Raw genomic sequence first — 16,001 nt, 5'->3', positions numbered from 1 at the left:
GTGTCACTTTAGATGCTTGCTGGAATTGAGCCAGTAATTATCTGTGATTAGCTATGGTAGCTAACATGACCTCCTTGTAGAATAGAGAATAGCTTGAAATGGCATTTTAAACTAACTGCAAATCGCATAGTGCTATATTAATACAATTCTGGATTCATTTCCCCCATACTAGAGTAGATGTATTCCGTCCCATGCCACCATGTTATTGTATGCAGTAAGTCAAGCAAATCAATTGTAAGACCAGATTATGAATGCAATAATCCAAAAGACAAAGAAGCTAAGTGAATCACCCTGTGTTGGTTTTGTCATTCTATTGCTTATTCATTCTCAAGGAGTCTAAGGCTCCAGCCAATTCCCAGACACTTTCAATTATACTGTGAGACACCAGGGAAAACAACATTTGAGGGAGGCAAAGAATAACAGGTGCCCAAGGTTAACAGAACAGTGTCAACAACAGGACTGCATGGTGCCGAGTTGGAGAATCTCACAGTAATAGAGCCAAAGCCCAAGAGAAACAAAATGCTCATTTGATTCATCTGTATGCGTGTGTGTGTGTGTGTGTGTGTGTGTGTGTGTGTGTGTGTGTGTGTGTGTTTGACTATGCACTGTCTGCATTTATTACTGATGGAATATTTACAGCACTGAAGGGCCTATTAGGCTATTATTCATACTTGAACTTCTTTCATTCACTACCATGCTCACACATGCACATTCATACTTCTATCACACATTATCATACTGACACACATGCACTACTGTACTTCTCACACACATTATTATACTCACATGCACCTGACTAGTGAGTGTGAGATGTATATTAGTGCTTGCATAAGAGTTTAATGGGGTATGGAAGGGAGTGTGATTGCATAGGCATGAGAGTTTGATACTGTGTGTGTGAGAGACTGTGAGTGTGTATGCACAGGAGTCAGTGAGTGTGAGAGACTGTGAGTGTGTATGCACAAGAGTCAGTGAGTGTGAGAGACTGTGATAGCACATGCGTGACAGTTTTAAAGAATATGTGAGAATGTATGACATCTTGTGAGAGTTTGATATTGGGCAAAAGAAGTATGACACTGCATGTGTATGTGTTTTATAGTGTGAGAGACGTCAAGTACACACAGCCCACCTTAGTACTGCCTGTTTAAAAATGTACCACTATTACTGAACAACAACAAAATGTGCCATGGTAATACTGTTATTCTTGAAAGATGTGGAGAATGTTTTGAGTCAGATATCTAAGGTATTTTGAGATGTTTTGAGATGTTTGATCTAGGCATACATCACACATTGGAGCAGTAATAATGCTGTTTGCTGTTTATTTGTTTGTTGAACTCTTATGTTAGTTGTACTCAGTGGTGTGTGTTGTGGATATCTGCTCAAATCTACATTAGTGACCCCAAAACAGGAGCCAACACTGGCCAGCGCTTATACCAGCGCATGAATATCTCGTAACAATTCTGGCCATGTTGTACTGCTAAATGCCTTAAACAAGAATGCAACCTTGAGGACAACATCAGCTGGTGCATCAGCTCACATACAGTCAAAGAAGACACTCAAACAGAAAATGATCAACTGTGTCCTTGACGAGTCGAGCAAAGAGCCAACCGAATGATAAACCATTTTCTTTTCATTCTAGAAATCTAAAGTTTCGACATTTGAGAAGATGTGGGCTTTTATGACCAGCAAACAGAGCACATCGTTTGTCAAGTCAATTGAAGACGGCACCCAAAGGGTTCTGAAGTCGGACTATGCGCTGCTCATGGAGTCCACTACTATAGAATATGTCACCCGCAGAAACTGCAACCTAACCCAAGTTGGAGGCATTATTGACAGCAAGGGCTATGGAATTGGTACACCCAAAGGTAATCCTGCACACCACAAGAAAACTAGAATAATTTATTTAAGTTTTACTGCTAAAGCGGTATAATGGTTTGTATAATGGTTGCTATAATCTCTCTTATAAGCAGTTCGTCCAAACTGACCTGTCCCATCATTAAACCTTTGATTGAAAACGTCTTAGCTGGCACTGAGGGGCTTTGTAATGTTTCAGTTTTCAGTCTTGCCATTCATCCCACGATGTTCACATTTTCTCACCTCTTACTTGGGAATATCATTTTGTTCTTAATCTCAGAGCCTATTACTAAGTAACTACTGTGAAGTCTTTAGTAATAGCTACTTTGAAAGTAATATAAAAATTATGTAGTTACAAAACTAAGGAATGAAAGGCTGAACACCCCAATGAGTCCCTGGAGTATAAAGCTGTAATTTCAGTAAGTAGTCCTCTTTCTATAGTAAGTGATTCTTTAGATTTAGCCCAGTATATATAGACATTCCTCTTTTGTTCTCCACACAGGTTCTCCTTACAGAGACAAAGTAACCATAGCGATCCTGAGCTTGCTGGAAGATGGACGTCTGCACATGCTGAAGGAGAAGTGGTGGAGCGGAAGCAGCTGTCAGGAGGACGAGCGCTACGAAACGGGCCCCATGAGCATCCAGAACCTGGGGGGCATCTTCATTGTGCTGGCTTCGGGTTTGGTGCTGTCCGTCTTCGTGGCTATAGGGGAGTTCATCTACAAACTACGCAAGACGGCAGAGCGCGAGCAGGTGAGGGATGTTTAAGTGGGAGGTCAAGTTGTTAGGAGATTGTGGATGTAGTATCAAAGACAAACGGACAGGATGAGACGCGAGGAGAAGGAAAGACATCAGGACAAGCTCATTTGGCAAATTTAAGGTGATCTGCTGAGTGTTGCCTTCCGTGTCACTTCAGGACTTGTTGCAGTGCTGTTATAAATGTTTGAATAAGGTACGTCAACAAATTTAACAGCTGGAAACTGGCAAAGCTGGAAGCATAAGCCCTAAAAAACTGCTTCAAGTGTGCAGATATGACAGAAAATTGTCAAAGTCAGTGTTGCTTGCACAGTAGTAAAAAGGCTGCGTTGTTATTCTCATTTAATGATATATAGTGACAGGCTAATCAAGGATTAGTTGTCTGGAAACAAAGTGTACCACCACAATATGTTAATATAATCTGGAGCTTCATGAATCTGTGATTAAATGCTTTCACTGATGACGCATTAGCAGCAGGACAGCCAATTGAAATATTATTATGTATCCTTGGACAAAGATTTTCAGTGATTTCTTTGTTGAAACCAGCAGGCCTAACAATTTTCCAAGACAGCTGTTGTCACCATATTACATTTTTTATTCTTAGGGTGCACTGAGGTGAGAATTCTGCTCATACCAAGCCAGGACCTATTTTACATATATTACATTAATATGGATAATGACTGATCTAATTAAACAGGTTCAGAATAAAAAAAAAAAAATTGAAAAAATATATTCCTTTGTCCCCTTGACAGTTTTACAGGATAAATTAATACATTATTACAATAGCAAACCTCCTTTGAATATACATCAGTCTGGTGGTATACAGCAATGGTCTACTGAAGCCAATCAAAGTTCACTTATGAGGTTTATGGGTTCATTAAACCAGGATGGGTGTTCTTTTGTGCTTCAATTAGAAAGTCATTGCAAGTGTTTCTTACCATCCCTGCGATGCCAATACATCATTGATTTTTGCATTTTTTCCAGATATTGCTGATCACTACTTAACTGTTCTGTATTGATATTCATGTCTCTGTCAGGGCTGGCTCGGATGCCGTGCCATCTACGTCCGCTAGGGGCACCCGAGCCAGTCCTAGACTCCAGCAGCGCAATCAGCAATGATCTGTCTCACCTGTTGCCATGGCTTCATAAGGAAGCGTTTGGAGACAGATCATTGCTGATTCGTTTTGGTTATGCCGTTACGCTCTCAGCCTCTCTCTTTCTCTGTTACAGCGTGTGCCTCTTTAGGTATCTCGTCATCTCTCTCTCGTATCTATATTCTCTGTCTTTTTCGAGTTCTCTCCTGCGTCGCTACTGACCTCCCTCAAGTTTTCCTCAACCTGTTACATTCCTATCCCATTGCCGTTTGTTTGGGAAGGGTTTTTTGTTTATATAGCCTTTTTGCTATTAGTCAGCTACTTCCCCTGACGTCCTTGTTTTCGCTTTGTTTCTTTTACGCGTTGAGTAGTCCGCGGTTATTCAGGCACTCCTTTTAGTTCTGTTTTGTTTTTGTGGCACTTGGTTCCACCTCTCCCTCGCTCTCTCTAACGCGGTGTGTGTGCGTCCCTACCACCGACGTTACAGACTCACTGCCAACTACCACCACCAGGAGTTTCTGCTGTGAAGCAATAGTTAAGGTTTAAATGTTTTTTATACAATCAGAATGTACTAATAGGTAATATATACTAATGTGTAATATGTACTTCTAGAGACTTAGACCTCGAATGTCTGTACACAGTCTTTAGTTCATAGATGAAACAGGTATAATAATGGGCTTAAAGCTGTTGGCTGCGCTCTGTAACTCACTGGATCTGTACATCATTAATTGTAGGCACTTCTGTTCCCTTTAGCAATAACAGGCATGTTGCCTACTATACACTCTACCTCAATACGTAGCCAGTTCTGCTATGATGGTTCTAGTCCAGTAACTTCAGTTATATCCCAACTTGATCATGTATCATTATTTTGATGATTTCATGTTTATCCTATATTAGCTGTATTTTGAGATGTGAAGCTAATTGTCCTTAGTTGGTGTTACTTTTGATCTTTTTTTTTCTAAACAATTTGTGTTTTGGAATTTCTACACTTTGACAAATTACACTTGTGTCAGACATGTTGAACACATCATTTGACATTAATTAACAAAATAAATTGTAAAAGTGGGGCAGCAAAAGTCTGCCCCGTGAGACAAGAATAATGCTTTCTCATATTCCAAATGCTCACAACACAGCTGATATATGAAATATCTTATACAATCTGACAGACTGCTGGCTGACTGCTGTTTGACATTAAGTGTTGTTTATTTTGAAGTTGTGCAGATAGCTAATTGAAGCATGGAAATTTGATCTCCTATTAGACATAGCAGAAGTTAAAATGGAACATGGAAAATTTGTGCATTGCAAATTACTACTAGACCCTCAGATGCATTGGACTTGGCCCTAAAGGCAAAAGGGCAAAGCTGTAAAAATGGCTAGAAAAATCATTCACCATGGTGTCGTGCCCAGTTAACCTCAATTCATGTTTGCTCCACTCCTCCCAGTGTGAACAATGACAGTCTGGCCGTCACACTAATTTGACATGGGTGTACTTACTTCCTCTTCCGCTTTCCCCCTACCCCACCATGTCTCTTTTTTTCCCCCAAGAGGTCTTTCTGCAGCACGGTGGTGGAAGAGATCAGACTGTCGTTCACGTGCGAGAGAAGAGTGAAACACCGGCGCCACCAGCCGCCAGCCATGGTGAAGACGGACGCCGTGATCAACATGCACACCTTCAACGACCGTCGCCTGCCGGGAAAGGACAGCGTGAGCTGCCACACCGCGATGACGCCCGTGTTTCCATGACGTGCCTGGGGGACGGGCACCTGAGGCACGTTCCCGGCGCCGTGCCTGAGAGCACCGACTACGGCTCGGAGATGATCACAGCATTCACCATCAACCGCAGAGACGTCCGCAAACAAACGGCAAACCAGAATGGCGGCAGTAGCAGCAACCCGGGTAATGACCACATCCTCAAACCAATGTACCCCACCATGCCACTGAGGGAAGGGGGCCGCACTGTGTCTTTCCTGTGAGAGGGAGCCATGAGGACAGCTTTCTGGGCCCGAGTCTGATGTTTATGTATGAAACACAAACACATGTTCACCATCTGTTCACTGGAAATCGAAGGAGTCCCCACCCGATCCCCACACTGAGAAAAAAAAAAGACAAACATCTCATCGGAGCAAATGAAATGGGAGATAAAAGAAACTTCAGTGAGGCACGGCAATAAACAAACTACAGAATATGAGGGGTGTAGTGTCTCCTACAGCATCATTTACAGGACAGCACATTCACTTTGGAAATTCAGTGCTCTGACTTCATTCATTTGGATTTTGTCAAAAAGTGCTGAGGGCCTTTGATGCCATTGGCGAAGGAAGAGTTTTATGGGAGCTATGTGACAGATGTGCTTTGGATCTTGGGATTAATTTAATTTGGGGTTGTAGATTTGGCTACTGGTAATATCGGCAGTTAGTGATGGTATGCAACTTCTAAGATCTAAGATCTCCAAGCTCCAAGATGGCAGCAGAGAACAGTGAATATGGTGTCCTCCCTGGTTCACAGAGTGAATGCACAAACAGGGCCAGCATAACTCAAGGTAACAAAGCCTAGTGCCATTTACATTGTTTTCCTCCCTGATATTAATAAAGTCTTTGTATGTAGTTCTGCGTCTTATCATAGTGGCGAGACTAAATCCAGTTTGTTTGTGTGCCACATCATTTCCTGCCGCCAGATGTTTTGTACACATTAAATGATAATGAGATGACTGATTAAAACAATAATTGCCAAAGATCTGTCCACAAAACAAGATAGATATCTAAATACACATCCAGTCCAAAAACGGCAGAAAATAAAACTGATCCAGTTGTGTGTGTTAAAATGTTTATTGTTCAAACACACATGTAGATTCTTCCATATCTTCAAAGCAAATCTTAATGCATCATATTCTTCTTTTGCTAAGGTCACATTAACACAAAACGATACACACTACTAGATTTAGCATATTTCAAAAAGCAAACATACACAAATACATTCCTTTCATCAAAATAAGTGTTTTACTGAGCTATATTTCACCTAAGCCATTGTTTTCTTCATTTGAAGTAGGGACTACAAAAACATTAATTCAGGTGCATAAACACATATAATCTGCCTGAAGTAGGGATACTAGACAGAACTTTCAGAATGCTCTTGTTAAGAGTGTTTGAAATATAAAATCAGCACAAAATGTACCAATGCATTTGCTTACATTTGTTTCTTTCCATCCATTTCTGTTACTCTTTGCCTGGGTCCTCCAGTGAAGAGTCTTACAGAAAGGATAAAAAGAAGAGATAAGTGGTCCTTGGATGTCATTTCCATGATGTACAATATTAAACCGGCAAGTACTATAAGCCACAGACTTTGCCATCAGTCTGAATATGTGTTCTGTCTTTCCTCTGATGGTATTATATCTTTACAAATGAATTTGATATAACATTTTTGATCTGTATTCATGTATGCCATCATGGAGGTTAGAGAGGTTACATAAAATGGAGGCTTATAGTTTTGACAATAGCTGGGTATCAGGTACATATGGTGCAGTATGTACATGATTGGACAGTGCCACAATGTTTTATTTTTTGGCTCAGTATTGCAACATGTTGGATTTATTGTATTAGAGGATTTCTGGCATTTAAACAATGAAGGTGTGTACATCTACGTAGGGTGAATTATGTAAGAAATTACCTTTCCCTATTTCAGGGAGCCATAAATAATTGGACAAAAAAAACCTCCTCATACCCAGGGAACAATGAAGACAAACTTCAGAATTGTTCTCATATAAGGATATAGTGTGTTGGGGTTAAATAAAATTGTCCTCATTCAGGGACTTGTTACTTTTTAGTCTCATTTTGGTAAGTGAAATCAATGCCCAGTGGGGTTAAAGTGACTGACTTGGCCATTCAAGAGCACTGCATATTTGGGCCTTAATACATGAGCGTTTTCCTAGTATGTTTTGGGTCACTGGAATTTAGCTGGATCAGAGCACTTACGATGCTTCTGTAAGTGATGGTATTTATCAATAAAGACATGTGAACCTGTATCGCTGGTTTGCTGCCATATTTATCAGATAAGGTGGAATACTTCAGATTATGGGCAGCTTTCTCAGAACACAGCCTTTTCTCTTTTTTTATAGCCAGTTCCCATCTTACACCAACACCCTACACCCAATTACACAATGTCTCCCAATCTGAGAAGGCCAAGGTTTGCTTCCTTAGTTACTGCTTGTGCCATATTGTAGGACAACTCAGTGTTCAGTCTATACAATTTGTCACTGTATTCTGACAAATGCTGAGTTTTTAATCTAAGAAAAGTTGTGCTACCTTCAATGTGATCACCAGGAGAGAGCAGGGCCAGATGGGCATCTTTTCTACTGGATACCTGTGTTATTGTGAGGATTCAAACGCAGGTCTGGGGGTTGAGGATACATCCCTCTTAGCCAGATGAGTCACTTCTGAGCCTTGTTTGTTCTCTTGTACATGGCACACAACTGACATTCAGACATCTAAGTATTAAAGTTGTTTTACTGTCAAATTACTTGTGATTTGCACACTAGGTGTGGCATTCCCAAAATGACCTGAGCTTCTCCTTCCACTGTACAGTCATACATGTGTATGAGATCACGTGTTTGTAGGTAGGGGTGTGTGGATGCATGCAGGTGTGTGTTTCCATTTTGTCTCAACAGTGTTCTGCTACATCTCCTTTGCTTTTGCATAGCATTTAGCTGACCCATTTTGCAGACATGAGCTAAAAGCTTTGTGGCAGCAATTAGGTTTTTAGCTTGCTGTATCTGAGGACATGCTGCAGTTTGCCAGGATGTAGTTTGAAAGCTGTCTGAGTCACTGTTGACCAGTTTAGAGAATTTTATGCAGCCTTGAGTTTTGCTATTTTGGGTTTCCCCCAAATAAGGCAGAAACAATAATTTTACTTCATAATATACAATTGGGTTGAGTAATGGCTGAAGGACCCTCTTTTTTGATCCAGTCTAATTTCCCTTAGACCATGAGCAACGTTAAGTGACAGTTCTCGTAGACTGCATTAGGTTAGGTTGACTTGTCTAAGGTTTCCTTAGTTTGTTGTGTAGGTGTGATGAACAGTACACATGAGCAGTGTTAGCATTATGAGATGTAGGTGCTAAGAGTCTTCACTTGCTGCCTTTTCAGGTAGCTCAAGAGCCTGCATACCTCTGTGAGGTAAATATAAAAGACAGTGTCAAAAACATTTTGTGTTCAATCTTTTTACTGCAGATAATGTAACGAACAAAATAACTCCAATTCATGTGACTTGGTGTTGATTCGGTGCAAGCTCATTGTGCAAGTGTCATTTAAATTCCGTGTAATTTTAACGCCCTCTTGCAAAGTAGAATATATATTAGATGAAAAGGGAAAATTACTGTATTTTGCTAAATACTGATTTCTACCTGTAAATTGTTGTCTTTATTTCCCAACACCAATCCTCTTTATAATCTGTCAAATGGTGTATAAGAAATTGTAAATGCATTTTGTAGTATAGGATCTGTTATATGATTATACTTGGATGGAATTTAGAGAACAATGATCTCTAAACCTTATTATCAAAGACACTAATTCATTAACAGGTGGGATTGAAGTGATGAAAGGAAAGAATTTGATATGTGTCCCCCTTTTTAAATAAAACAAATCTAATGTATTCATATCAAGTGTATATAAATAAAAACAGAATTTGATTTTTAGAGGAGTAGCTGTGATTGCTTCAAAAAACGAAATGACTTTTCATCAAATCTTCAAATTATTCATGAGTGAGGATCAGCATCAACTTTGTTCACCACTTTAGAAAGCGAAACAGAATTTATGTTGCATATTTTTCATTGTTTGTTTAAAAACCTGAGCATACAATGCGGTACACCTATGATGCACTTACGACATCCCAGGAATTATGTACCTACAAATCAGACTACATATCAAACATTTTCAAAACATTTAAGCTGTTGTCTCATATACTTGAATAAAATTGGTAAAATTGGCTCTTAAACCAGATGAGTATATTGCAATTTTTGTAAGATATAAGCATAATTATACTTACATTACAAATATTAATTTCATTACTCAGTGTAGACATTAGTGTCATTATGACATTGATTACCCATTTTTCTGTACTACATGAAACGTTGTATTATGAAGTTTCACTTCTTTTCTGTATAGATTGCAACTTAACATAGAAAATTTAGTTTGAGTATTTCAATCTGTGCTATTTAAAGAGCATAAACCTCTATTTTATAAAGAATGAATAAGCAATGTGAATAATGTTGTTTTGCAAAATTATATGACACAAAATAAAGCAAACCTTTATAAATCATGTAATCCATAAATGTTTTCTTTCAGTGATGATGCTGTTCACATCTTTTATTTGATGATTGTTTTTTTCTGTTTCATTTGTTTATTTCTTTTTTTGGGGGGTGGGGGGTGGTAGCACTTAATTGTTGGAGGATGTGTATAATAGTCATACGACAGATATCATGGGTTTATTTGTGGAGATTCAGAATTTCTATATAGTTTTTTGTAATGTTTTGTATTTTGTTTTCTTAGTAACAGTATGTGTTAACAGGCATTGCATAGTATAGCTGATGTTGACAAATAGGGAGGATTAAGAAGACAGCAGAGTCCATTTTTTTTGACACACTGTGAATAATTCAATTGTACAGATTGCTGTAAGGGTTATCTGATTTTGAAATTTTGAATAAAATATGCGAAATCCTTTTGTTAGTGATGGTATCCTGAATTGTATAAAATCAGCTGTGGCTGGTGAAGCATTTGCACTTTATTACTGTGGCATTCCAAAGACATGAGTTAATCATGGCATGTGCAAGAATGTAAGAGGAAATGCAAGTAAAGAGATCAGGATATTCCATGGGATTAAACGTTTACCCTGGTGATTCTCCAGTTTGTCTCCTGGGAACCACGAACTGTAGCTCTGTTTAGTCTCTCTTCCAGAGCACCTGCTGCCTGCCTTAACTCATGCAGGTGCTGATGGCAGGCCAGTGACCTGAACCCAGTATGATATCAGTGGAATAATTCATAGGTCAGCCAGGACTGGCGTTGAGGATTGTGCTTATAGGCAGTTCTTCTACGAACACCTACAAGCAAAGCCAGCATGTATTGACACAGCAACAAGACCGATCCCTGAGTAATTTTACTTAGTTGGGTGACCATTTTTTCTCCTTTGATTTCTAGATTATGTTGATTTAATTTCAGATTTTTTAAAAGCTAGGTTTCAGAAATTCTTAATAAAGATCCTACGTATTATGTGAAATCATTTAAGCTCTTTTAGGACAATATTATAAATCTACATTTAATTCGAGTCATTGGCCAACAAGTCACTGTAACTCATGATATTATTTCTGTTTTGTAACTCAGTGTAGTTGTTTACATTTGTAAATGTCATGTTTACATAGTAAACAAAGTCTACAACGTAATCTGTAGACTTCACATTCACACAAACACAATTGAATTTGTGTGGGCAATTACATTTTATTTAATCAGAAATTAAAATTATTAAATAAAATACAAAAGTGCAAAATCTTTTTTTAAGGAAATTCACAAACAGCTTTGATGCATTTCAGATTGTTCTGGACTGACAGAATATATCTCCAAAGCTTCCAGTGAAGAAAGTAAAACCCATTTGGTGCATGATCCAGATGGTCTCTTGATACAGTAACTCCATTTGAAGGAAAGGGCCATTTCAATGTCCCCTGTCCCCTCTGTATTATATATAAAGAGACTGAGGGAGGGTTTCCAGGCCTCTTGGGTTGTTCACAAACAAGTCTCAGTATAGTATTTTGTTTCAATGTCAAGTGAACTCTGCGATTCAATATACCTTAATGTATATTGTCTTGAAGTGAAAAGGCAATTCAATATGCCTTAATGTTCTAATAGTACTTTGCGATAGACTAGTAGATAGACCACACAGAAGAGAAATTAACCTTGACAGTTAGGAGGTGTCGGACACCACTGTTCAAATCTTGGGGTGTTTCAGGACATATGGAGCAGCATCTAGCAGTGAATAATGAGCGAAGGGTAGATTTGGGAAGATTTATTATCTCACACCATCAATTAATCCCTACGGGCAGTCAAAGGCCAGGAGAGTGTGAGTCTGTCTGACTGCATATGTGTATGTCTGTGTATATATATGTTTGTGTATTAGATGAAAATGCTGCGTAGAAAAAAAAAAGAATGTCACAAGCAACCAAAAACGAAAAGAAAATGTACAAGCATGACTTCTGTGACTAAACATGAAAGAATCAGTCAATAAAGCCAACAGAAATTTACCATGAATTAGTGACTGTTTGTTTTTAAGCTTGAAAGGACAAAATAATTTAGATAATTATGCAGACAGTGGATCAGAGCTCAAGAATAATGGCTAGAAAAAACAAAGGCATTTCAATGCTTCAACATTATATTTTTTTCCATCTTATGGTATGAAAGGTACTGCAAATGTTCCTCTTTGAACTGTCTCTTACTATATTGACAAAACTCTGATGCCACTGCGCCCCCTTGCCCACAAAAGACTTTTCTGCATTAATGGCATGAGGCCATTAAACTAATATGGGCTGTAAAACAAATGTCATTAATAATATGTCCAATAAACTACTAAAGCACAGTTCCAGAAGAGGGATACCAAAGCTCTAGCTCCTAAGCTGCCCACACCAAGCAAAGGTCACCGCTGCCTTCCTTCGACCTTGACTGAGTCTGTGGTGTGCCTGACTCTCCAGGGTGAGTGGCCTCTGCTGAGAGGCCCCGGGTCATCGACCTGTGTGCGGGTGAGTGGAGCGGCACAGATCCTGGCTTGGAGCGCAGGGTGAAAGGGCTGGATCCACTGGAGCAGAGCTGGAAGATTGTTCAGATGGAGGGTGCTGTGCACTGACCTTGGCACAGGCGGTGACTGAGCGAGAAGTGACACTCCCAGTTGGGGCCCACACACTCACCTCACCTGCTCTGATTTAAGCCTGCACTACTAACACAAAAAAAGAAACACTAACCCAAGCAAAAAGAGCAGGAACTCTTTATCTGTGTTACAGTTGCCATTTTGCATGTGTGTCTGTGGATTTACATCGTTCTACACACCACATACATGACTGCATCAGCTCTTCCCGATACAAACATGATAGATGAGAAGTAGTTCACTATCCCTCAATGACATTGCTATTGGAGAACATACAGAAGTGTATCAGTATAGTGTGTTAAAGGGAAAAGATATGTAGGAATTTAACACTTTCCTAAAATGTAGTCCAATATTTTTAGCTTTTTGATTCAGCTATAGGCTAAGGCTAACATTGCTAGCTAATATTTGAAGACATTTCAGTTGGATATCTGAAACTCATCAGCTCAGAACAAAGGGATGAAACTGATGACATGCTTTAATAAAGAAAATGTACGGATTATTTTTTTTGTGGGGTATGAGAATACACACCAAATCTGTGCCCAATACAAACATGCCTGAACGTTCTTCATACTAAATGGACAAAATGCCAAATGCTTAGTCTTGAAAATGAGGACCAGCGTGATTGAGCATGCTTTATGTTATGGGAGTGTTTCCAGAATGGATGCAATGGGTGTTCTCTGTTCAAGGCACATTACTGCTCCTCATCAAACAACAACTTCTGCTCTTTCCCTTTATTTTCACCTGAGGAGAAGCGCCCTGTGTTTCTGTCCCAAGGTTGCTTGCAGCCTACAGCTAGGGCCTTTGAAGTACACCGAATCCTAGACATGTTCCATTTCCAGTGGGGAAGAAGGGTTCATAAAGATGCGATTTACTATTCTGTATTGTGTCCTGGCCTACTATCCATTTTTCAGATCTGGGGACTGAATGATACTTTATAGAACATTCATTTGTGGAATCCACTCTACTGCACAAATGATATGGAGTAGGGACAACAGACCAAGGGAAGAGAAGGTCTAGTGTTAAATTGATTACCATTAGGAGGTCATATTCTTGGACAATACATGTCTTATACAATATGTGTTTCACAATGGATGTTCCACAAATAAAATGTGTTTATTTTATTGATGTGAATACTTTATTTTCATTTCATAAGGTTATTCATGAATTGAGACAAATTCTTGTATCTTAAACAACTGTAGATCTCATAGGTCTGGCTATGACAATATTGAGTTTGTCTAAACAGCAGCTTTGATTTGATATATAAATAAGGAATTCTATGATGGCCAAAGGCTTCAGAAGATCATTATAAAATTCCCATTGCCACACAGACAAATGAAGAAAGTTATGACCCTCAGTTCTAGGATCTGCTTGGAAGGAGAAGGCGAAGGACTCTTGCCTGTGGAGAAACTTTATGAGGTGTGAAGACCAATTTTAGCAGAATGATGACAGAGCCCTTGTCTGCTATTTCCTCTAAGTTCTTCATATATCGACGACGGCACACAAACCTTGCAAACCGTCTGCAGCACAAACCGTCTGTGTTTTCTGTGTAGACCTCATAGACTTGAGGAGTAGAACGGCACAAGCGTTTTGTAATGTGAAACTCTCATTATTATTCAGTAAGGAAGTGACAGTTGGAGGGTCTTGGCAGCGGTAGCTGGCACCTAAGGGAGGCTGCCACTGCTTCAGTGGAACTGCTGGTGTTTAGGAACTGCTGCTCAGGAGCCTTGAAGCCGTTGCATCTGTTGGCTATGCTCTGGGGATTAGAATATCATACAAAAGGGACCAAAAACAATACGTTACTGATCATTAGCTATATTTCACAGCTTGCTTTGGGTCTTTAAGTAAAGAATTATAATCATCAAGAATTAGTTGAATATTAATAGTTGATGAGTATACATGTTGGATTGTGCAATTATTCCTCTTATGTTTTATATTAAGGCCTTTATATTATAATGGAAGTTATCATGTCATTATTATTCAGCTAACCTAAGGAATTGTGATATTGTTGCTATTTCCTTTTTACCCAACTATCACCCCTCTCATCAGAGGACTCCTAGTACTTTATTATTTATTTCTAATTTACAACTCCTCACTATATCAAGCCATAAGGGGGTATAACATATAAAGACAAATTAGGCTTCAAAAACAGACAGAATATGTTTATAGACAATTTTTTTGCTATTAGCCACCTGTGCCATTATGATTTTTGCACATTGACTGAGGCAATTTGGAACCACCTGAATCTGTATTTTGACTTTTTTATGTTAAAATAAAAGATAAAGTGCACATTTATACTGACATATATGAAATGTATTACTTCAGTTAATTGCATTATTAAATTCAGCATGGTGCCTAATTGGTATGTATCAGAAAACAAATTCCCCTTGTAGCTTGAGTAGATATATTAGTGTCAAGTTGTTAAAAAATCTAATTTTCAGAATGAGTTTATTAGCACATTTCACAAATGCTTCAGTTGACCACTTTATTGAATCTTTGGAATAGCCTAACAAAGCAGTCTATAATTGCCCCACACTCTCTTGATTATCTTTTGTATATTGAATAATTCCTTATGTTTAAGATAACCATAAACCCATGCGACGCTGATCAATAGATTCCTACAACAATATTATGTCCAATGTATAGCTCTTTTAACAAAGTAATAACAAATGCACAACACAAACAAAACATAAACCACCTACAAATGTCAGACTCATATAAAAGAAAAAAAAATATCAGCAATCATTCATTTGCTTAAGTCAAATTAGTTGCTGTCCTTGGGATTTGAACTAGCAGAAGTTATTAAAACTGCCCAGATTCAAACCTCTTTGCGAAATGTCAAGCGATGGACTGGGACATAATGAAATCTCCCGGAAGCTTCTGTGTGGGGCCCGTGGAAGGAATGACCCCCAGTAACCTCTCCTCCATCTCTCTCCCCGTAGCATGAGAATGGGGCTGTGGTTCTGTGTGCTGAAATGCCAGCTTGGGCTCCGTGGTGGAGGAGCAGGGGTCTGGACCAGGGTGACGGTTAGTGTCGTTGCATATGGGGAGACTTTCACCATCGCACAGCACGCCGCAGGCAGCATGCTAATGAGGTCATCAATAACCCCAAACAGCTGCTCAGAAAGAGAGACTCATCTGTTGAGAAAATGCAATGAGGGAAAACTTCCTGAGGAACAAAATGGGATGACTAAATTGTTGAATTCAACGTTCATTCATTGCCAGTGTTGTCGGTTAAATTCGGTTAGAGTGGTTCAGTCATCTATTAGGGGATTTGATATGTCCCAGACAGCTCTTTATGGGCAATAAGCCTATTTCACCAACTGGCTATTCATTTCTGTACTTCCTTTACCATGTGTATCATCCTATTATAGCAGTAGCTCACCAAGGAGCATTTAAAGGGGAACATGCAAT

General features: G+C 39.1%; 1 protein-coding gene and 1 long non-coding RNA gene across 2 annotated transcripts in view; one reads left to right on the top strand and one right to left on the bottom strand.

Annotated features, from left to right (window-relative positions):
- The window catches only part of grik3 (glutamate ionotropic receptor kainate type subunit 3), an 83,941-nt gene extending 71,993 nt beyond the window's left edge, over positions 1–11,948 (top strand). The window contains exons 14-16 of the mRNA XM_076971790.1: positions 1,637–1,862; positions 2,354–2,604; positions 5,249–11,948. Of these exons, the coding sequence (XP_076827905.1) occupies positions 1,637–1,862; positions 2,354–2,604; positions 5,249–5,674 (903 nt within the window). The 3' untranslated portion in view covers positions 5,675–11,948. The remainder of the gene's footprint in view (positions 1–1,636; positions 1,863–2,353; positions 2,605–5,248) is intronic.
- Positions 1–16,001, bottom strand: part of LOC143474338 (uncharacterized) — a 120,535-nt gene that overhangs the window by 1,552 nt on the left and 102,982 nt on the right. The window lies entirely within an intron of this gene.

Source organism: Brachyhypopomus gauderio, chromosome 13 (assembly GCF_052324685.1).
Source record: "Brachyhypopomus gauderio isolate BG-103 chromosome 13, BGAUD_0.2, whole genome shotgun sequence".
NCBI classification, from domain to species: domain Eukaryota; kingdom Metazoa; phylum Chordata; class Actinopteri; order Gymnotiformes; family Hypopomidae; genus Brachyhypopomus; species Brachyhypopomus gauderio.
Note: the sequence above shows the minus strand (reverse complement) of the source record. Positions and strands in the feature narration are given on the sequence as shown.